Below are 23063 nucleotides of genomic sequence, written 5' to 3'. Positions count from 1 at the left end.
GCACAAGGCCGACGGCTGGGGGCATGAGAGGAGGAGTGCAGTAGGGAGCCGGTGTAACGTGACCTTGGCCGCCTTGTCCTCTGCAGGCCGTGAACCCGGGCAGGTCCCTGTTCCTGCTCTACGCCCTCAAGAGCTCCCCCAGACTCGGCCTGCTCTACCTGTACCTTTTTGACTACACGGACACTTTCCTGCCCTTCATCCACACCATCTGCCCGGTGCACGAGGACAGCGCGAGGGAGGACGTGGTCTCCAGGTTTCTGGTAGGTCTGTCCCAGCGCCTCTGGGCGGGGAAAGACACTGGACACGTGGCGGCGGCCTGTTCCGTGCGAGCAGACGCCGGCCAGCCCTTGGGTGAAGTTTGCAGGCAGAGCCCCCCGCAAAAGAAAGTGAAGTGGGGCCTTTCCCGCGGCTGGAAGCTCACTTTGTTCCCTCTTACACAGCAAGAGGGGCTGCTCTGCGCCTGAGTGTTTAAAGACGGAACATGCTGTCCTGTTACAGAAGGAGATCGCGTGGGTCTAGAGCAGTGGATCTGTGGGCCTTCCGGTTTGGAAATCCCCCGCTGCCAGGACCCCCAGCTCCGCCTCTGTGCCCCTGGCCTGAGAACAGGAAGCCACAGCGTGGCTGCCGAGGCCACCTCCTTCTGGGGTCTGCCCCAGCGAGCCTGCGGGACTGCTGGTGGGCGCGGTCCCTGGGTTCCCTGCGTGGGGCTGGTCCTGTGAGAGCAGCGTGCTCATCTGTGTGTACCAGAAAGCGCCGAGTGCCGGAGTCATAACACACACTCATCAAGAGCGATGCCTGATTGCAGTCGGCCACACCTCGGGAACCGCGTGCTCGTTGCCCGCCTTGTAGGCGTTCCCTATTGCCGGTGCCGCTGTGACTCACTTGGCACCGTCAGCACAGAACCCTGTAGAACGTTCCCTCTCGGATCCGCCCCAGTAGCCTTCATCTGCGGTGCTGGGCAGCTCCTCTGCCCCCCGAAATTCCCTCGCTGTGGTGTCTGTAGTTCCCCACGCCGCCGGTCGCTGTCACTCTCCACAGCTGGGCCGCGGGCCCTCGGTGATGCTCGGAGCGCCCCTTGCCGTGCCGGAACACCGGGCTACGTCACTTCCTGATAACCCGGCTTAGGTTCTCATTCCTGAGTTCCCACAGTTGTGAAGTAAGCGCCTTGGTTCAGAGTATTTTGGTGAAGTTTAATAATTGAAGGTGAATTAGGGGCTGGTGCTGTGGTGTAGCGGGTAAAGCCCCTGCCTGCAGCACCAGCATCCCATATGGGTGCCGGTTCGAGTCCTGGCTGCTCCTCTTCCGATCCAGCAGAGGCTGTGGCCTGGGAAAGCAGTAGAGGATGGCCCAGTCCTTGGAAATGTCACTTCAGAGTGCTGTGTGTGTTAATAAACGTGGAACTCCCTGGGACAGTCACGGTATTTTGGGTATGTGATTTCTGTGTCCATGTGTTCCTTTCTCAAGGACCTTAGAGAGCCCACGTGGAAGCAGTGGAGAGAGTTCCTTGTCAAGTATTCCTTCCTTCCGTACCAGCTGATTGCTGAATTCGCCTGGGACTGGCTGGAGGTGCACTACTGGACGTCACGGTTCCTCATCGTCAACGCCATGTTGCTCTCGGTTCTGGAGTTATTTTCCTTTTGGAGGATCTGGTCAAGAAGCGAGCTGAAGTAAGTGTGGTTTCGTGTAGGAGATGCTTGGAGCACCGGGACTGGGAGAGAACGGCCGAGTGGGACAGAGATCCCCTCGAAATGGTACTGAGCACCTCCTGCTGCTCGGGCATGCGGCCCAGCAAGACGGAGCTGCCTGTGTTGGGGGCCAGGGAGTCAGAGCCGCGGTTAAAGTGTTCCCTGTGTATCTCTCAGTATGTGTAACAATTGTTTGAAGCGTTACAGAGAGAGAGATGTTCCATCCACTGGTTCACTCCCCAGATGGCCACAGCAGCAGCACTGGGCCAGGCTGAAGCCAGGAGCCAGGAGCTTCATTTGGGTCTCCAGGGTGGTTGTAGGGGCCCAAGTACTTGAGCCATTTTCTGCTGCTTTTCCCAAGCCATTAGCAGGGAGCTGGATGGGAAGTGGAACAGCCAGGACTCGAACCAGCACCCATTTGGAATGCTGGCACCACAGGTGGCTACTTTACCTGCTTCGCCACAACTCCGGCACCTATTTGTTGTAATTTTTTTAGTGGGAATTTGAACCTAGCTCTTTCCAATCCAAGCCAGAGCTTTGTTTTTGTTTTTGTTTTTACTTTGGGGAAGGCAAAGTGAGATAGTGCCCCTCCGTCCCCTGAAGGCTCACTCCTTCACTCCCCCAGTGCCCACGACAGCCTTGGCGATTGGATTGGGGCGCTCCCTGTGCTCACCCACAACTGGGGGCTGGTGGGGCCCCGTCCAGACCACATAGGAAAGAGAGGAGGCCAGTTCCCGAGAGGAAAACTCAGAGACCGAGAAGGAAGGGGCGTGGTGCCCCCACCACCCTTGCACGCTTTGACCGTGATGTCCTGTGACCTGAAGGGTTTTCTCCCTCCTCGTAGTCGGCAGCCATCTCCTTCCCGCCCTGACTCACGCAGAGAATTTGCGTGTCCCGGCCCTGCCCTCCCCTCTGCCCAGCAAGGGCCTCCAGCCTAGCAGAGACAATGCAGATGCCGAGGCAGCGAGTGAGGGGAGTCACTTGGCCTAGCGCTGAAGATGCCTGGCCCCAGCTCCGAATTCCAGCTTCCTGCGAGTGCCGACCCTGGCAGGCAGCAGGAGGTGGCTTACGTAGCTGGGTCCCTGCCGTGAGAGTGGGAGGCGAGTTCCTGGCTCCCCGGCCCACCCCCATCGTGGTGGGTACTGGGGAGTGGATCAGTGAGGAGGAGCTGACCCTGTCCAGTAATCAGTATGCACCCATGTGTGTCAGCTGGGTGAACGTGACAGAGCGGTGACGAGGGTGGGGCTGGGCTGTCTGGGGACCAACCAGGCCGCGGCGGCCTGTGTAGTGGGTTCACATTGGGTTGGGTTGGGAACTGAAGGTGGCCAGCGGGAGGCGCCGAGGCGAGGCGCAGGGCCCGAGCACACGGCCCTGACATGGCCTCAACTGCCGTCTCCCTTTTGTAGGACAGTGCCTCGGAGGATGTGGAGCCATTTTTGGAAGGTGTCAACGCAGGGCCTTTTCGTGGCCATGTTCTGGCCCCTCATCCCACAGTTTGTCTGCAACTGCCTGTTCTACTGGGCGCTGTACTTCAACCCCATCATCAACATTGACCTCGTGGTCAAGGAGGTCCGCCGGCTGGACACCCAGGTGCTGTGAGTGGCCTGCCCAGGCCCGCAAGACGCCGGTCTCCCCACCCCACGTGCCGGGGCGCAGCAGGGCTGAAAGGAGAGGCCTCCTGCTTCGGCCCCCACAAGACAAGGTGCTGCTGTGTGTCGGGCGGCGGCCAGGCCCCCTCCCGGAGACGGCCACCCCGCACACGCCCGGAGGGCCGCCAGCCGCTTTCCTCACTGGGACCTGGGAGGCTCAGGCCGTGATGGCTGCCAGGACTCGGGGTGCTCAGAGGACACGGCCTTCACAGTCCCCCTTGCCCTGGCCTCGGGGACCGACAGAGGCTCCCAGCACCCAAGACCAGGCCTGATGGGGCCAAGCCTGTCCCGGAAGTTGAGGTTCAGAAAGCAGGAATAAGCTGTCACAGGCAGACCGTTGCCCATAGAAAATGCAGGGGGAAATCTAAAATTCAATCAACAATTCCGCTTACAGAAGAGGTGCCAGGCTTCAGAATCAAACCTCCAAGAGGATCAGGTTTGAGACTGGGATGGCAGACAATGCTCGCTGTTCTCTGTGCAGTCCCTGGAGTTCGGGTGGGATGGCGGGCGGTGCGTGGAGGGCCGCTCCCAGCATCCCCAGCTGCACTTGTGTGGCCTAAAATCATTGCTTAGGGTTTGTTTTGAGGAACTCAATCTGTAAAATTAATTTCCACGGTAGTGCTTTGTTCAAGGAAGCATTTTGTAAATTGACCTTGCACTGTATAATATGTAATCTTTATTGTCCTGTCCCGGTGTATAAAGCAGCAAATACAATTATACCAAGTGCTGTGATTGTAAATATGAAACGAGCTGACTGATGGCCTTTCATTTCCTTCCAGCGTGAAAACAAGTGTGAAATGTGAGCTCTCTGAAGACTGGCTGCGAAGATGAGCTTGTGTCCGGTTTCCCCTGTGACTCTGTTCTTTCACCCCGTGTGTCTGTGAGTGAGGCTCTACTCAAACTCTGCATCTGGAAGTTTGAGGAAATTACTTGAAATAAAAATAAGAAAAGATTTTTATACAGGTAAAACCTGTAAACAAAGTAATTTTACAGAAAACATGGGAAAAAACCCGCCTTGCGCACAGGACCGACTAGCCAGACGTTTCTCCTGACCTGCTGTGGCACTGCAAGCGGGAGCCGGCCGGAGGTTCCCCGAGTGAAAGGAGGGAGAACGTTTCCCTCCCTCCCGCGTTTGCTCCTCGGGCCCCAGGGTGCCCGACTTGAGCTGGGGAACCCTTGCGGGCCCGGGGACAGGCAGTGTTTTACACCCCTGCTCCCCTGCCCTGGGGGACGCCAGTACTTCCAGATGCAGAGCTGGGGCTGCCAGCAAGGGCTGCTGAGCTTGCGCTGACCCCACTGGCGGAGCTGGGCCTGGGCCAGTCTGCAGGCTGCCACACTCAAGGCAGCACCTCCCTCCCCCAGCGCACGGCCGGCACACTCTCCCCACCTGCTCCCACATCCTGCTTCCAGAATGAGTAACACCCAGCTCTGCTGTCGGGAGGCAGGTCTGGGAGAGCGGGTGTGGAGCACACAGGCTGGGTCCTCGCCCCTTATCACCAGCAGGAAGGGGTGGGCACACTCAGATCAACGGTGCCTCTCCCCTCCCTCACAGACAGACCTGATCCAAAAATGGCACTTCTGGAAATCTGGGCTAAGACGTAATAAAAGGGGAGGAGTCCAGAGGCAGCCAAGGCTGACTGAGGTGTCCCCACCGCAGCCACTGACAAACACGGGAAGTGCCACCAGTTCCTACACGTTAGCAGTGTAGAAACTGTAGCCAATACGACCTTTTGAAATGACTTTTCCAATGATCGTTTTTAAGGACATGAAGAAAAGAGTAGGAAAATCATACGGTATAGTGTCCACTACCTTTAAACTCTGGAAAACTCAGGTGCTAACGGTGATTATCCCAGACTGTGGGAATCGGAATGCTTTCTCCCCCTGCTTCCTGTTTCTCTGTATTTTCCTTGGTCATAACAGCAATGAGCCTGTGCCACTCTTGTGATCAGGAAGTTCATTTTAGCCATTAAAGGCGGGGCGGGGCCGGGCGGGGAATGCCCTTTCTGACGCTAACAGTGCCTAGATTGAACATCACACAGGTGGGCAAGGTGTGGCCGTCTTCTTTATGGCTGTGTCCCAGAACCTAGAACACAGCCAAGCACATAGGAGGTGTTCATTCCTATTTGACCACTGGTCATCCGTAGCGGACAAAAACCACCCTTTCATAAAGGTGTCAACAACGGTACCAACCTCAGCACAGTGGTTTTGTGAAACAGGCACAGGACGTTTGACCTTCCCCCGATGAATGCAGGCTCCGGCGGGGCTCCAGGATGGAGAGAGCAGACAGCAGGGCTGCCGCTTTATCTCTTGGCCCCAGTCGCCTCCAGTAAAGAACTGAGTGCTGTTGTTCCTGGTGAAAAGGACCTTTATTTCCTTGTGCAAGCGAACACTTCAAGCCCGGCTAGTCACACTTGGGCGAGTCCTGCTCACACAAGAACTGGGGGTAGAAGAGGTACTTTAAGTTGTACTCATTTTGGGCAAAGCAGTGGGCAATCTCCTGGTCACACTTGCACATGAGTTCCTGGCATTTGTCCTCTGTGGGCCCTGGAAGAAGAGGGAAACTGAGGTCAGAGCAGGGACCTGCACACTTGCAGGGAAACACCCAGGGAAGCCAACAAAGCTGGAGACAGGAAGGGGTAGGAATGGCACGTGGGGCACTGGACCGTTCCCGCTCGTGGCCCTCGGCAGGCAGGTGGTGTCAGGCCCACTTCACAGCAAAGCTGTTGTTCCACATGGCAGGCCAACATCCGAGCCCCCTGTGGCTTCTCCACATCAGTGTTAACACTGGTCCATCTGGGGACTCACGTGGTAACACAGCAGGTGCCAGCAAGCCTTGCTGACCAGGTTTGGGACGCCTGCTCTGCTACGTCCTAGCGCCGTTATTGGACAGCCTGGCTGAGAAGTGTAGGAAAAGCGCCCGACACGGGGCGTGGCACTGGCCGGGAGTACTTGGTGCATTTGGCTCTCGCCTGCGTGTTTCTGCCTCTTTTCTCCAAGTCTCTTGCAGATGCTCCTTCAAGAAAAAGAGCTTCCTTTAGGTGACAGTCATGTGCTGCATCTCATCCCTCCATCCAAGGGAAGTCTCCTCACTTGGGAATTCCACTCCTAAAGACTCCCTGATTGGAGACACAGACTCAAAGACCATAGTAATGGGGGATTTCAATTCCCCGCTTTCAGCAATGGACAGATCAACAGAAAATCAGCAAGGAAACAGCAGTTAATCGACACTATAGACCAAATGGACCTAACAGATTACTACAGAACTTCCCATCCTGCAGTCATTTACAACAAAATGGAGGAATCTGGAAAACATCATACTGAGTGAAATAAGCCAGTCTCAAAGGGACAAATACAGTATGTTCTCCCTGATCTGTGATAACTAACAGAGCACCTAAAAGGAAATCTGCAGAAGTGAAATTGACACTTGGAGAAACAAGGACTTGAACAGTCCCTGTCTTGACTTTGGAGGAACAGGTTGTTTTTTTTTTTTTTTTCCTTAATGGAGAATTGGAATGGGAATGGGAGAGGAAGGAGGCGGTAGGGTGGGAGGGCGGGTATGGTGGGAAGAATCACTATATTCCTAAAGTTGTACTTAAGAAATTTGTACTTGGCCGGCGCCACAGCTCAACAGGCTAATCCTCCGCCTTGCGGCGCCAGCACACCGGGTTCTAGTCCCAGTTGGGGCGCCGGATTCTGTCCCGGTTGCCCCTCTTCCAGGCCAGCTCTCTGCTGTGGCCTGGGAGTGCAGTGGAGGATGGCCCAAGTGCTTGGGCCCTGCACCCTATGGGAGACCAGGATAAGCACCTGGCTCCTGCCATCGGATCAGCGCGCCGGCTGCGGTGGCCATTGGAGGGAAGACCTTTCTCTCTGTCTCTCTCTCTCATTGTCCACTCTGCCTGTCAAAAACAAAAAAAAAAAAAAGGAAAAAAGAAAAAAGAAATTTGTACTCATTAAACAAGGTCTTTTTGGGGGGCGTGGTGGGGAGGCTCCCTAATTGGGCTTGGAACGATTTTGCAGTCTTCAAGTCACATAGAAATCTCATCTAGAAGATATATAATGCCTTAAACAGCTATGGATGCATCCCTTAACCATGTCACCACTGCCCTCTGGTGTGGGCATTTAGTTCTTCACATTAAAAAAAAATCCCCACCATTAAATCCTTCCAAGTCCCTTCAAGAGGCACAGTGAGGAAGCAGGAGCTCTGCAGTCAGCCAGCTTCGTGCCTTTGGAAACACAGCAGGTGCGGCTGCCACTTGTGATGCCGCCATCCCATACCCGTGCAGTTTGGGTATCGGCTACTCTGCCTCCAGTCTAGCTCCCTGCTGATGCATTTGGAAAACCGGCAGAAGATGGTCCAAGTGCTTGGGCCCCAGCCACCTATGTGGGAGACCCGGATGGACTTCTGGGCTCTTGGCTTCGGCCTAGACAAGTCTTGACTGACTTATGGCCATTTGCGGAGTGAAGCAATGGATAGAAGATCTGTCTCTCTCTCTCTCTCTCTCTCCCTTTCACATAAATAAATACATCTTTAAAAAAATTTTAAAAAAGGACATCACTTCATCCGTCCTGGACTCAGTTTCCTCAAGACCACTATGGGGATAACAATAGTACCTACCTAAGGGCTGCTGGGAGAATCAAAGGGCCAGATCAGTAAAATGCAGGGCACAGAGTTGGCATGAAGGAAGTGGAAACTCCTTCCTTCAACTGCCAGCCGATCTTCGCACAGGTTCTTGGAGACCCGAGGGAGAGGAGGCCTGGAGTGAGACAGCTCACCAGTTCTAGGGAGAGGAGGCCTGAAGTAAGACAGATCCCTGGCTTTTTTCTAGGGAACATGGCCAGAGCGCTTGCTGGGACAGGTGAGGCTCAGTGCAGGGAGGCAGAGGGCCTGAGACCCTCGGAGGACCACCTGTCCAGGCCCGCGCAAGGACTGATGAAAGGAACTTAGGTGTGTGGTTACACACGGCTTCCCACTTTGGCTCAGGATCTGGCAGTTTTATTTTTTAAATATATATCTTTTAATAAAAATTTATACTTGAAAAACAGAGAGGGATCGATCTTCATCTGCTGATTTACTTCCCAAATGGCCACAATGTCCAGGGCTGGGCCAGGCCAAAGCCAGGAGCCAGGAACTTCTTGGTCTCCTTCATGGGTGCAGGCTCCCAAGCCCTTGGGGCATCTTCCACTGCTTTCCCAGGCACATTAGCAGGGAGCTGGATAGCAAGTGGAGCAGCCAGGACTATATGGGATGCCAGCACTCTAGGCAGTCCCCAAGAGCTTACAGTTTCAAGAGTTCTATTTTCTTTTCTTTTTCTTTTTTTTTTTTTTTTTTTTTTTTTTTTTAGGATTTATTTCATTTATTTGAAAGGGAGAGTGACAGAGAGATAGAGACAGAGACCTTCCATCTGCTGGCTCACTCCCCAGATGGCTACAACAGCCAGGGCTGGGCCAAACAAAAGCCAGGAGCTTCTGATCTCCCACAGGGGTACAGAAGTGCCATCTTGCACTTCTTTCCCAGCTGCGTCAGCAGAGTTGCATTGGGAGTGGAACTGCCAGACTCAAACTGGCATCCATGTGGTTGCAGTGCCATACGCGGTGGCTTACCTGCTGTGCCACGACACTGACCCACGAGTCCTGGTTTAAATAACCTCCCTTAAGGCAGTGGTGATGGCTCAGGTAATTGGGTTCCTGACACCTACGTGACAGACCTGGATTCAGTTCCTTCCTGCTCTTGATTTCAGCCTGGCCCAGTCCCAGCCACTGGGGGCAGCCGGGGAGTGAACCAGTAGAGGGGCACTCACTGTCTGCTTACCTCTCTGCCTCTCAGATAACTTTAAAAATTCAAATACCCTCCTTTTAAAATAATGTCAGTTATTAAATAATTTAGTTATACTAACATTCATTCACATACAATTCCATCAATGTCATAAATAGAAAATCAAAATATTGAACAAATATAAGGAATCAATTAAAAAAGAAACCTAAGCACAAACATCAATAGCAAAAACCCATGAAGATAAAAAAGTGTCATATCAGTCTAGTTACATACTTGAAGTCCGTGAACCCCCAAGTTGGGGTGTGCTGTTTAAATAAGGAGAGGTTATGGGGGCTGCCACCTGTAGTGTCGCCATCCTATGAGTGCCAGTTCAAGTCCCGGCTGCTGCACTTCCAATCCAGCTCTCTGCTATGGCCTGGGAAAGCAGTGGAAGATGGCCCAAGTCCCTGGGCTCCAGGAGCTCCTGACGCCTAGCTGTTGCCCCCATCTGAGGAGTGAAGCAGCAGATGGATGACCAACCTCCTCCCTCTCTCTCTGTGCCTCTCTGTAACTCTGCCTTTCAAATAAATAAATCTTTAAAAAGAGAGAGAGAGGTTAGGGAATGTAAGAGGTCTAACCCCTCTAACAGACTATCATAGTTTACACTGAAGAGAAAAATAAGAGGTACCAAACATGTTGCTATGTTCTTTAAAATTATGCATGTCAAACAGAAGGTAGAAAAACACCAGAAGCTTAGCAAAGGGGTGTCTGTGTGCGGCGTCTGTGGGATTCTGGCTCTTGCACCTGTATATTTTGTAATTGCAAGCTTTGCGACCAGATGATACATTCATCGTGGAAGAATCGATCTTATTAACAAAACTTGCAGAGTAACCACCCCAAGAATGTAACGTACAGGGGTAGGTGTTCGGCACAGTGGTTAGGATGCCACTTGGGATCGCCGACATCCCACATTGGAGTGCGCAGGTTCCAGTCTGGGCTCCACTTCCGACTGCAGCTACCTGCAGACGCACACTCTGGGAGGCAGCAGGTGATGGCTCAAGTACCTGGTTCTTGCCACCCACCTGGAGACCTAGACAGAGTTCTGGCGCCCAGCTCCAGCCTGGCCCAGCCTGACTGGTGCAGTCATGTGGGAAACCACAGATGGGAGCTTTCTTTCTGCCTTTCAAATAAAATAACTAAATAAATACTCTTTGAACAAACAATTAATGTACAGTGTGAGCTAAACACAGTGGCAGCTCCTAAAGGAAGTGACTTGTGAGACTTTTGGTTGCCTTCTTTCCTCCTAATCTTTATTAAGTACCCCCCCATTCTCTCCTTCCCTACCCCCTACAAATAAGCATAATCTACACTTTTACTACACTTTATCTTAGCCAAAAGGCCGAGAAGTGGTATAATTTACACTTTTAAAATGTAAATTATACATTAATTAAATTATACATACAAATGCCCCTTCACATAGTTCTCTATTCCCCCCTTTAGCTGTCCACCCCACCCCCAGCCCTTCTGCCATGTCAATTCTAGCAAAGCCTCAAGTAAACCATTTGCCTCAACTATTTAGGACTCTAGGATACAAAAACCCTCACAGAAACGCACACAAATCTGCGAGCACCCCTGGTCTTTGCAGCCATGTGTAGCAGCTGAGCAGGAAGTGGACAGAGTAAAGCACATTCATGTCATGGACCCAACGGACTCAACCAAGGGGGCACTCGCCAAGGTCTGCAGACATTTCTGCTTGTCACAACAGGGTGAGGAGGTGCCACGGGCATCAGGTTGGTAGAGGCTAGCAAAGTCCAGGAGGTCGTCCCACAACCAAGAATCATCTGGCCCAAGAAGCCAATGGTGTCAAGGCTGAAAACACCTGCCAACGGATTCTTAACTAACAAGCATTAAAAGAACGGGGGTCACGTACACATTCTAAGATGTCCAAGACACGGTGGTAAGTGGAAAAATAAAAAAAAACAAAGAAAATAAAAGCGGTGTAATCTCAACAGAAGTGTGTGTAGGGCTGGTGCTGTGGTGTAGCGGGTAGTCTCTGCCTGCAGTGCTGGCATCCATATAGGCCCTGGTTTGAGTCCCAGCTCCTCCATTTCCAATCCAGCTCTCTGCTAAGGCCTGGGAAATCAGTAGAAGATGGCCCAAGTCTTTGGATCCCCGTACCTGTGTAGGTGACATGGAGAAAGCTCCTGGCTCCTGGCTTCAGATAGGTGCAGCTCTGGCCATTGTGGCCAATTGGGAAAAGAACTAGCAGATGGAAGACCTCTCTCCCTCTCTCTCTCTGCCTCTCCTCTCTCTGTATAACTCTGCCTTTCAAAAAATAAATAAATATTTAAGAAAAAAAAAAGTAAGACTTGCCTACATGGTTCCATGGCCTCAGGAACCCAACAGAATCACATTGTTCAAGAAGAATAAACACAGTGGGTGGGCGGTTGTGGCACAGCAGGTTAAGCTGCTACCCCAAATGTCCACATCCCATATCAGGGGGCTGGCTGGAGTCTCAGCTGCCCTTTTTTTTTTTTTTGACAGGAAGAGTGGACAGTGAGAGAGAGAGAGATACAGAGAGAAAGGTCTTCCTTTTCCGTTTGTTCATCCCCCAATGGCCGCTGCGGCCGGTGCGTTGTGCCCAGCGTACTGCGCTGATGCTAAGCCAGAAGCCAGGTGCTTCTCCTGGTCTCCCATACAGGTGCAGGGCCCAAGCACTTGGGCCATCATCCACTGCACTCCCGGGCCACAGCACAGAGCTGACAGGAAGAGGAGCGACCGGGACAGAATGCAGCGCCCCAACCGGGACTAGAACCCAGGGTGCTGGCGCCGCAGGTGGAGCATTAGCCTAGTGAGCCGTGTCAGCTGCCCATTTTCAATCCAACTCCCTGTTACTGCATCCAAGGAGGCAGTGGTTCAAGAGTTTGGGCCCTGCCTCCCACGTGGGAGACCCAGATGCTAACTGGATCTCCTGGCTTTGGCCTACCCTGGCTGTTGCAGACATCTGGGAAGTGAACCAGCAGATGGAAACGCAATCTTTCTCTCTTTTTCTCTCTCTGCTGCTCTTTCAAATACATGAAAATAAATGAATAAACATTTTTAAAAATCCAAAGAATCACAATGTGAAAGAAAAAATAGCCACCACGGGTTAAGCTTACAATTAAGGCCTGACAGTAAATATTATTATAGCCTCAAAAAATGTAATGTATTTGTCAGGTCCATAAATGGAAAATGGGCAAAACCTGTAAACAAACAACCAAGTTCAGAATATCCCCAAACAGAGTAAGAGGATATTTTTAGTGAAAAAATGCATAACAGATACCTTGGTTCTTTCTGTTGGGTTCGGGAAGGATGGCCCTGTAAACAGGCATGGACCCCACCAGCACACACGGCAGTAAATGCTCCACAAACATTCGCACGTGAGTAAGAGCGAGCAGAACAGGCCGGTTGAAGGGAAAACAAAGATCTTCAGCAGCTATCCCAATCAGGCCTCACTTCACCTCCTCCTCTCTGTCCACACTAGAAGGCGGCAGTTTAAGGACGAGCTACTTCCTCTCCTATGGGCCTCAGTTTCCCCAACTATAAATGACATGTTTGAAACATGACATCAAGAGATTCTCAGGCCTCAAGATAGAGATTATGTCTCCACGTTAACTCGGCTTTGCTCTTATGCCAAATCCTAATGCGCAGTGAGGGAACATGACCCAGGATCCGCGTCCTCCCGGGGGCAGACATCTGGGACCCAGGGTGAAGATGCTGCTTGCTATGCCCACCCGGATCAAAGGGCCTGGGTCTGTGTCTTGGCTCTGCTTCCAATTCCAGCTTCTCACTGACACACCCCCTGGGAGGCAGCAGGTGATGGCTCAGGTACTCAGGTCTCTGCCAGCCTTGTGGGAAACGTGGACTGGGATCTGGGCTCCTGGCTTTGGCCTGGCCCGGCCCTGGCTATTGCAGGCATTTTTAGCTGAACCAGAAGATAAAAGATCTCTCCTTCTCTCTCTCTTTTCTCTCTCTCTTTCTCTGCCTTTCAATAAAAATAAATGAAACAGGACCCCTTATCTCACTCTACAAATTAAAATTAGTACAAAATGGATCAATTGCCTAAATGTAAGTTAAAACTATAAAACCATTAGAAGAAAACAAAGGGGAAAACTTTGATGACCTTGGATTTGGCAACAGATTCTTAGGACAACAAAAACTCGAGCCACTAAAGGCAAAACAGGTAAGTTGGTCTTCATCACATCTAAAAATATTCGTGTACCAAGTTCATTAGCAATAAAATTAAGACAGCCTACAGAAGTCAAGAAGACATTTGCAGATCACAGATCAAAGTTCCAATATCCAAAATGCAGAAACAACTCTGACAACTCAACAACAAAAAGACAGAAATGCAATTATAAAGGGACAAAGGGGCAGCAGGCACGTGGCCTGATAGCTAAGATGCCCGCGTCCCACCCTGGAGGACCTGGGTTTGATTTCTGGCTCTGGCCTCTGATTCCAGCTCCCTGCTAATGCAGACCCTGGGAGGCCGCATGACGGCTCCAGCTACTGGGTTCTGCTACCTTGTAGGAGACCTGGATGAAGTTCCTGGCTCTCAGCTCTGGCCCCAGCTCAGCCCCAGCCATTGCAGGCATTTGGCCAGTGAACTAGTGGAGGGGAATTTGTTTCTCTCTCTCCCTATTTCTCTGCCTCCCAAATAAACACTTTCAAAGATGGACAAAGGATATGAATAGAAATTTCTCCAAAGATACAAGAGTGGCTCAGAGGCACATGAAAACATGCTCAACATCATCAGTGATTAGGGAAAAGCAAGTCAAACGACACGACGAGATCCTGCTTCACACCCACCAAGAAAAATCCAAACTGCAACACAGCAGCGCTCACAAGACTGCTGAGACCCTGGATCCCTCACGCGTGCTGGAGGCACTGTGCAGCGTGGTGAACCAGCCGGAGGTTCTTCAGAAAGCAACGCAGACGCCCTGTGACTCAGCCATTCTCCTCCTGGGCACACATTCCACAGAACTGCAAACAGGGACTCACACAAACACTTGCTCATGAGTGTATGCAGCTGTGCTGTTCACAACAGCCAGGAGTTGGAAACAACGCAAATGCCCATAACTGAATGATGGGATAAACGAAACAGCACATTCATCACGGTGGAAGATGATTTGCCCATCAGAGGGCCAAAGTGCCAAGGCCTGAAGATGAATGAACTGCAGAAACAAGATGCTAAGTGAAAGAAGCCAGACTCGGCCTGCTCTGCGGCTCACTAGGCTAATCCTCCGCCTGCGGCACTGGCACCCTGGGTTCTAGTCCCGGTTGGGGCACCGGATTCTGTCCCGGTTGCTCCTCTTCCAGTCCAGCTCTCTGCTGTGGCCTGGGAAGGCAGTGGAGGATGGCCTAAGTCCTTGGGCCCTGCACCTACATGGGAAACCAGGAGAAGCACCTGGCTTCGGATCAGCATGGTGCGCCGGCCGCAGCAGCCATTGGGGGGTGAGCCAACGGAAAAGGAAGACTTTTTTCTCTGTCTCTCTCTCTGTCTACTCTGCCTGTCCAAAACAAAAAAAAAAAAAAAAAAAAAAAAAGGAAGCCAGACTCAAAAGACTCCTATTGTCCCTGATTTTCTGTGAATATCCAGACCAGGTAAATCCCTGCAGATGGAAAGCCAAGGGCAAGGTTGCCAGGTGCTGGTGGGGGTGGGACAGAGGAATGGGGACTGTTTGCTCAATGGGGATGGTTTCTTGTTTCTTTTCTTTCTTCTTCTTTTTTTTTAAAGGTTTATTTACTTATTTGAAAGGCAGGGTAAGAGAGAAAGAGAGAGACAGAGATTTCCCACACAGCTGCAACAGCCGGGCTGGGCCAGGATGAAGCCAGGAGTCAGGAACTGTGTTCCTGCTTCCCTCCTGGGTGGTAGGGACTCAAGTACTTGAGCCCATCCCTTGCTGTCTCCCAAGTGCAACAGCAGGAAGCTAGATGGGAAGTGGAGGTACTCCGATATGGGATGCAGGTGTCACAAGCAGCGGCTTAACCTTCTCTCCCATAATGCCTGTGCACAGGTGGGCGGTTTTTTGTTTTGTTTTTTTGAGAAAAGGTGAGGAAAACCTTTTGATGCTGACTGGATAACATTGAGAATTGACCAACTGGATTGTACACTTAAATGGCCGATATTACATTTACTTCCAAATGAAAAAAAGGGATGGAACCATTCATCTGGGTCATTTCTATCCTCAGATAACTTCAAGTGTCAGGGCCCAAACTCTGCCTTCCCTGCATTCTGCCTGCATTGTTACTTGCTTCTGAGTTTTTTTTTTTTTTTTTAATTGATTCAATTTTTTTACTTTTTTGGTAGGAACAAAACATGGAAAATTATCAACCATCAGAAGATCTCAAAAATAAAGCCCCCATTCCTTTCCCAATCAGTGTGTTAAAAAAGAAAACAAAACAAAAACAGTAAAGTTGCTCTGAGCAACACTTAACATTTTTAAGTTTTTGTTGTTCTTTTAACTTTAGAAATGACTGGTTATGTAAAATGGATCCTGGATGTTAGAATGGAGTATGGAACAGTTATCCTCATTAAATACAAGTTGCTTGTGGTGAGACGGAGAGGGAGAGAGAGACTTTTTTTAAAAGCCAGAATTAAAAGTAGGTATAGCCGGCACCGTGGCTCATTTGGCTTATCCTCAGATTGTGGCGCTGGCACCCCAGGTTCTAGTCCCGGTCGGGGCGCCGGATTCTGTCCCGGTTGCTCCTCTTCCAGTCCAGCTCTCTGCTGTGGCCTGGGAAGGCAGTGGAGGATGGCCTAAGTCCTTGGGCCCTGCACCCGCATGGGAGACCAGGAGGAGGCACCTGGCTTGTGGCTTCGGATCGGCTCAGCGCACTGGCCGTAGCAGCCATTTGGGGGGTGAACCAATAGAAGGAAGACCTTTCTCTGCCTGTCTCTCTCACTGTCTAACTCTGTCAAATAAACAAAATAAAATTATTATTTTTTTTTTTTGACAGGCAGAGTGGACAGTGAGAGAGACAGAGAGAAAGGTCTTCCTTTTGCTGTTGGTTCACCCTCCAATGGCCGCCACGGCTGGCGCGCTGCAGCCAGCACACCGTGCTGATCCAATGGCAGGAGCCAGGTGCTTCTCCTGGTCTCCCATGGGGTGCAGGGCCCAAGCACTTGGGCCATCCTCCACTGCACTCCCTGGCCACAGCAGAGAGCTGGCCTGGAAGAGGGGCAACCGGGACAGAATCCAGCGCCCCGACCGGGACTAGAACCTGGTGTGCCGGCGCCGCAAGGTGGAGGATTAGCCTAGTGAGCCGCGGCGCCGGCCAAAATAAAATTATTTTAAAAATGAAGTAAAAGGATTGAAAGAGATGGCTGTTTTGTTTGGTGGCTCAGAGTTAGAGCTATGTCTATGCACTGCCCCAAATCCTGTGCTGGTGCACTCTCAGTGTGTCACCCTCCCTGGAGGGGCTGTGTCTCGTCATTTCTCCACGACATCTGCTGTGCACGAGTCACCACTGCACTGTCACGTCCTTTTCTTAGGAGATAGCCCTTATCTCTGGCCCTGGTTTACAGATAACAAAACTAGGGCTCAGAGAACTCAGCACTTGCACCAGATCTTACAACTAGAAAGAAACCCAGGCAGAATCCGAATCAATGACTGTGATGTCGACCACTAGGCCAGGGTTTGCCAACTCCCATGTTCACCAGGACAGCTACGGTTCACGTGAGACACAGAGGAAGCGCTCCAATCACAGCACGGCTCTTCATTCTGACAAGCAAAGGGTTCACGCTCCCCTCCTTCCTGAAACATTCAGCCCTTTGGTTGATCTTCCGCTTTCCCAGAAATATTTCCCTTTCATAGCAAAATCATCAGGGCAATGACATATGGTAACTGACACCTGGCCTCAATGCTAGACAATGGAGCATGGTGGGGACTGCAGCAGATGGAAGAGAGAGGTCAGGCCTATAAGTGGCAGCCCCCTCTAAGCTCCAGCCAATGGGTTCTCCTGGGCCTGGTGCTGTTAGCGCCTCCAACTTTCTTTTATTATTTATTAAGATGATGATGATGGTTGTTAGTTTATTTATGCGAGAAGTACAGAGACAGGGAGAGAAAGACAGACAGGTATAGAGAGTTCCCATCTGCCGATTTGCACCTCAAATGCTTGCAATGACCAAGTCTGGGCCAGGTGAAAGCCAGGAGACAGGGACTCCATCCAGGTCTCCCATGTGGATGGCAGGGACCCAACCACTTGAGACATCCCTCACTGCCTCCTAGGGTCTGCATTAACAGGAAGCTCGAATTGGGAGTAGAGCTGAGAATTGAAACCAGGCACTCCGATATGGGAGATGGGTGTCCTGAGCACCATCTTTACCCTTAGGCCAAATGTCAGACCTTCCTTTATAACTTTTAATTCACAACTAATTCACAAAGGCATTCTCTTTGTAACAACTGGAACATAAAAACAACTCAAAGCTGCCTTCTACCATTGCCTCCCTCCATCTGATCCTGTCCCCAGACACAACCACAGCCATCCTTAGTTTGGAGAGAATCCTTACATACCTTTTTCTGAATTTTCTATGTGCCTATACATGGCCACAGAAAGCCATATGGCTTCTACTTCTCAAGTTTCTTTTCTTTTCTAAGTACAAGGGTGTTATACTGGCAAAATCATTCTGTAGTTAGTTTTTTCTCTCCACATCTTCCTATGCTGGCAGGAAAGTCCACCTTATCTTTTCTCCAGATTGTAGTCATGGGTGTGTTTACCCAGGCCTCTGCGGATGGGCTTGGTTGTTTACACCAGGTGTCATTGCTATCTTTTTTCATTTTGTCTAGACAGCAGAGAAAGGGGTTGTTTTGTTTGCCAAGTGCTCTGCATCATTTACAAGAGATGAACCCACAGGGTGGCCCGTGGAGAGCTGAGAGCTGTGGAATGTTATCACAACAAGGGCACACGCCCCTGGGCAGCGCCAGGGTGCTGGGGGACGGCTGGTGTGGGCAGCGCAGAGGACTCACCACACAGGACCTGCTGACCGACACACTCCCAGGGGTAGTGCTCCATCTTGGGACTGCAGCCGGCCTCTTCGGCTCGAGCGTAACAGCAGTCGTGGCGGTGGCAACACCTATGGGCAGCAGAGGGCAGACCTGTAAGTGGATGCAGGCAGGGTGCCCTCGTGGCCACCCTCCCTTGCTGGGACTACGGGTGAGTGAAGATTATCCCCGTCTGGGAGAGAACACCACTGGTCCCTGCGTGTCCTGCACTGACCCCGTCCCTGGAGCATTCCTGAGCCTGGTCCCTGCCTGCTTTACTCTGAGTCTCTGAGCTCTCACTCTGGGGCCTCCTCTCTGTTCTCAGAGGGCACCAGGCCCCGCCCCCACTCGCCCTGACATTGCCCAGGTTGTGCCCTCTGCCTGGGATGACCCCATCCACTCTTCATCCTTTTGGACCAGCCCAACCACCAACCCACACCCCAGGATCTCAGCCCGGCCTCCTGCTGTCTCACTTGGCTGTGGCCGCGCCCTTGATATGCCCTCCCATAAAACACACCTCCCTCTCTTCACTGCACTCATTAAAAACCCTGCTCATGTCTGCAGCCACGGTGTCTCCAGCCCTGCCCAGGCCCTGACATGTCATCAGGCCTCAGTAAACTTCCCCTGAACAATTCCATGAGGAACTCCCCCAGTAGCCCTTATGCCTATCAATCATTCATTCATCCTCCCATTCATTCATCCCCTGGCATTCTCTCCATCCACCCACCAGCCTCACTCGTGGAGCTCCTGCCCTGCCCTCTGGAAGGTAGGGGAGACAGGTCACCAGATACGTGCACAGCGAGGTGCGGGGTAAGCAGAGGGGACCTGGGAGGCCAGGGGAGGGGCAGACCCAGCAAGGCTTCAGGGAAGGTGTCTCTAAGTAGGAAACAGATCACCAAATTGTGGCGGCAAGCAACCAGAGGCAGGAGCATCCAAGGCCCGGGGAGAATCAAGACCTCTGCGTGACAATCCCAGCTCCCCATCTGGGTCTTTCCTCAAGGCCTTGACTAGCGGGGACCCTCTAGCCTGGGGGCACAAACGTGCACTCACCAGTCGACGGCATCGCGGGGCTGGCCGTGGCCGCCCAGGCCACAGAAGCAGCCATAGTCGACATAGGCCATGGGGCTCCGGGTGCCGACACAACTCACAGTCCCTGCCAGGTCCAGAATCCCACGCCGGTGCACATGTGACCTCCTGGAGGCTGGGGTGGCTGGGGAGGGTGGGGGTCAACAAAGGTCAGAGGTCACAGGACAGGGCCTCCTTGGCCCTAGGGAGGGCAGTAACGTGAGAAGGGCATTGCAGCTTCACGCCTGGGTTTGAACCTGCCTCCCTAGCTGTGGACACATCACTATCTTCTCTGTGCCTTGGCTTCTTCCCCTGTGAGGTGGGGGATGAGGCGGCCTCAGCTCACAGAGCGAAGCGAGGTAAGGCCTGTCAGGCACCTGGCACGTTCTGTTATCAATATCCTCAAGGCAGCCATGAAAGGAGAAATGAATCAGAGGTCACAACAGGTTGTGGGAGGTCCTACCACTGGGCCTTTGCACAGACTGGTGCTGCTCCCGGGAAGGCCCTGCCAACCAAGCCCTTGCACCTGGCACAATCCGACTGTAAGCCGTGTATTAGATGTTCATCCCACCGCCTATGCAGGAACTGGGCATCAGGACGCTAGCTAGCATCCTTGTCACTGGGGAGGGCTCCTCTGTGGGGCTTCCCAGTCCCTGGGCCTGCCCTGGGCCCCACCCTCCTTCCCCTCCAGACACTGGCCTGGAGATGGTTGAATCTCCTCCTCTTCACTGCCCACACACAGCTTCCTCCCAGACGGGGAGCTCCTTAGGCTGTACCCATCCACGTCCCCGTGTCCTGACACAGCTCAGATACACAGCAGGGCCCAATCAATGCATCTGACAGGTGAGGAAGAGGAGGCCAGCTGTGGGGAAAGTGACTCCCACACTCCACAGCCAGCAAGATTCTGAGCTCAGCCTGCAACACCGGCTTCTGGCTTGCAAAGCGCTGCTCCTTCCTCCTGGCCCTGGAACAGCAGGGGAGGGAGGCTGCCAGGGTGCCAGGCCTAGGGGCATTGGCAGCACAGCGGAAACTCGGGCCCAGGGTGGCCTGTTTGTGGGGAGGCTGCTGGAGAGAGAGCCAGTGCGCTGGGAGCTGAGCATGCGATCTGTACCTAGAGCGTGTGTCCCTCGCTCAGACTTTGGTGAGAAATCCAGATCAAGTTTAACTCCTGTTTGTTTTTTTCACATGAGGAACCAGGAGCAGCTTCACGTTGAGAGATGGAGATGAATCCATAGGCAGCAAATGTGAAAATGAGCTCAGGGTTCGGAGCCTCACCTTGTCCTCACTCTTCCAGCAGCCTCACCCCTGCCTCCAACCTTCCATGGCTCCCGTGGAGTATGGCTAAAGCTCAGGGGTCTCACTGTACCCCAAGGCCCTGCATGGGTCACCCCCCACTTCAGTGTCCTCTGTGCACTGACACTTGTCACATATGCCTTCTGCTGCAAGTGCCCTCCCTCTACCCTCCGACAGCTCCCAGCTGCCTCCTCCTGGAATCTGCCTTGCCTACCCTGGTGACCCTCACTACCTGTGCTTCTGTCTGCATGTTGGGGGTGGGGGAGGTTCTAGTCTGGAAGTCCTGGGGAGCAGGACCCTGGCAGAGGCAGCAGCTGTGCGGGCAGGTCCTCTGCAGCCACCATTGAACACTAGACTCTCAGCCCCCCTCCCACAGGGTCCTGGTCCCAACTCCACACACCAATGCTGTCCCCAGGTATTCTTCAACCTAGCATGACCACTTTCTGGTATCTCAGAGCCTTTGTCTCTGGAGGGCCCGGGCATGGGGCGGGCACCCAGCCCTGGGTTTGGAACCAAGGAAAACTCCCTTTGTGCCAACATAGGTGGAGCAGGTCGTGCTGGGGTCTGTTTGCTCTGTCTGCCCGCATAGCCTCCTTGGGGAGTGCCAGGGCTGCTGTGGGCATCCAATGCCCCCAGGTCTCTGACTGTGTGTGTGTGGACGCCCACTGGGCACCTGCATGTGCCCTGGGGCTGTCTCAGGTGTTCCTGTGCCACGTGAGCTTGGGCTGCTATCAGAGGAACTTGGCTGGTCTGCAGCTGGGCTCTGTCCGTGAACCTGTGCAGCAGCTGTGCACGTGAGTGCCCAGGTGAGTCTGGGGGCTGCTCCCTGTGAGGATCACCAAGGGAACTCTCCAGGGGTGGAAGAGGAGGGGACAGCATGATTACCCCACCCCCGAGCCGGGTCCCTTCTGCCCCTGCTTCTCCCACCCTGTGGTGTCCACCCGGTGATCTTACCTGAGACCCGGGGATAGGTGACAGGGTCACTGCACAGGACCACCACAGAGGGTGAAGAGGGCTCCGGGCTGGTGGGTGGGTGGGGTCTGGGATGGGCTCTGACCCCTTGGAGGAGTAAGTGAAAGGCAGGACTCTAAAGAGGGCTGAGGGACAGGGATCCTGGATCCCTGGGAAAGATGCAGGGAAGGGCATCAGAAGAGAGGGTTGGGGGCAGTAGGGAGGGCCGCGGGAGTCTCTGGAGCCTGCTTTCCCACTCACCCGCTGTGCGTCCAGGCCCGGGTCCCAGCGGCGGCAGTGGGAGCAGCAGCAGCAGCAGCAGCAGCATTGGCGGGCACAGAGGTAGTGGACCGTCGGTGGCGGCAGGTGTGGAACTATCCTGCCGGCTGCTGTAGTCACCCAGCCCGGGGCCGACCCCCACCCAGGCCTCCAAACAGCCCCGCCCCCAGCCTCACCTTCCTGTGCTGGGCGGAGCCAGGCAGGGGCGGGCACCTGGGGCCAAGCCCAGCACACTGATCTCAGCCTCTGGGACCCGGGACCTGGTGCTTCCATCAGGAGAGTCAGGCTCTGCGATGCCTCCACGGAGCAAAGGAGCACAAAGGTGCTCTGTTGCTGGGACCTGCAACCCCTGCCTGCTCACCTGGGCATCCAAAACAAGCAAAAGACTTGGGCAAAGGGTAGTGCTGAATTTACCTAACAATGTTTTTAGAAAGATTTCATTATGTGAAAGAGTTATATAGAGAGAGCAGACTAAATAAAAAGAACCTCCATCCACTGGTTCGTTCCCCAAATGGCCACAATAGCCGCAGGTTGGGCCAGGTAGAAGCCAGGAGTCAGGAGCTTCATCCCGGTCTCACATGAACGGTCAGAGCCCAAGTACTTGGGCTATCGTCCATTGCTTTCTCAGACCATAAGCAGAGAGCTGGGTCAGAAGTGGAGCAGCCGGGACTCAAACCACCATCCATACGGAATGCCTGCGGCTTATCCTGCTGCACCTGCACTGGTCCCAACCTTAACCATTTTCAATGCAGGAAACTGCTTCTGACACCCTCAAAACTGACTCCCCACAATCTGCCCACCCCCCCCACCATCACCACCCCCACCATCACCACCACCACTATCACCACCACCAGCATCACCACCACCACTATCACCACCACTACCATCACCACCACCACTATCATCACCACCACCATCACCACCACCACTCTAAAACGGTAGCCGGAGATTAGCCTGAGATCACCCCATGGGTTCTGGTGACAGGCAGGGCTGCAGGCTGCACAGAGAGGCAGGGGCTGCCTGAGCCAGCCCAGCATCTCACTCCCTCCTGCCTATCCAAGGCCCATAAAACAACTCCACCAAGGGACTGAGCTTAGGACAGTGTAGACAGTGGGCACTCAATATTGACAAGGGATGACAATTATGGTGCACAATATGTGTTCCCTTTTAGCTCTTGGAGCAGCAGGTCAATCAGTTACCCACTTCTGTTAGTGTGGCCTCGTCACTAATCTGAGTAGCCCTTGAGGACACGCTAAGGGCCAGCTCCTCCCTCCTCAGCCATTGTCTGGGGAAGACAGCAGCAGCCAAGGTGATATGGTGTCCCCAGGTGTCTATGGTGAAGATGGCGCTGCCAGCACTGGGTCTG

General features: G+C 53.0%; 2 protein-coding genes across 17 annotated transcripts in view; one reads left to right on the top strand and one right to left on the bottom strand.

Moving 5' to 3' along the window:
- The window catches only part of BFAR (bifunctional apoptosis regulator), a 31136-nt gene extending 20827 nt beyond the window's left edge, over window positions 1-10309 (top strand). For 8 of the 16 annotated variants that reach the window (XM_070064801.1, XM_070064796.1, XM_070064795.1 and 5 more), the window contains 3 exons: window positions 87-260; window positions 1465-1667; window positions 3092-4080. In XM_070064801.1, the coding sequence (XP_069920902.1) occupies window positions 87-260; window positions 1465-1667; window positions 3092-3284 (570 nt within the window). In that variant the 3' untranslated portion in view covers window positions 3285-4080. Of the gene's footprint in view, window positions 1-86; window positions 261-1464; window positions 1668-3091; window positions 4081-4113 lie in introns of those variants that run through there. The other 8 variants (XM_002711763.5, XM_008257749.4, XM_008257748.4 and 5 more) reach the window with 4 other exon arrangements.
- LOC138843014 (group 10 secretory phospholipase A2-like) lies at window positions 5679-21905 on the bottom strand. Its single transcript, XM_070064806.1, has 4 exons — window positions 21680-21905; window positions 19160-19319; window positions 18095-18201; window positions 5679-5878 (listed from the first exon to the last, which is right to left on the bottom strand). The coding sequence occupies exons 1-4, from the start codon at window positions 21744-21746 to the stop codon at window positions 5736-5738; spliced, it is 477 nt and encodes a 158-aa protein (XP_069920907.1). The 5' UTR covers window positions 21747-21905; the 3' UTR covers window positions 5679-5735.
- Window positions 21906-23063: the final 1158 nt, after the last annotated feature.

This window comes from Oryctolagus cuniculus, chromosome 19 (assembly GCF_964237555.1).
Source record: "Oryctolagus cuniculus chromosome 19, mOryCun1.1, whole genome shotgun sequence".
Taxonomy (NCBI): Eukaryota; Metazoa; Chordata; class Mammalia; order Lagomorpha; family Leporidae; genus Oryctolagus; species Oryctolagus cuniculus.
This window is presented reverse-complemented; position numbering and strand designations above follow the sequence as displayed.

What these genes read in the sequence shown, in the direction of transcription:
- LOC138843014 (XM_070064806.1), bottom strand. Translation starts at nt 21,746, where the DNA reads ATGCTGCTGCTGCTGCTGCTGCTGCTCCCACTGCCGCCGCTGGGACCC. An exon ending in CGGGCCTGGACGCACAGCGG is followed by an intron (nt 19,320 to 21,679) that starts GTGAGTGGGAAA and finishes CACCCTCCCCAG; the next exon opens with CCACCCCAGCCTCCAGGAGG. An exon ending in CCCCGCGATGCCGTCGACTG is followed by an intron (nt 18,202 to 19,159) that starts GTGAGTGCACGT and finishes TGCTGCCCATAG; the next exon opens with GTGTTGCCACCGCCACGACT.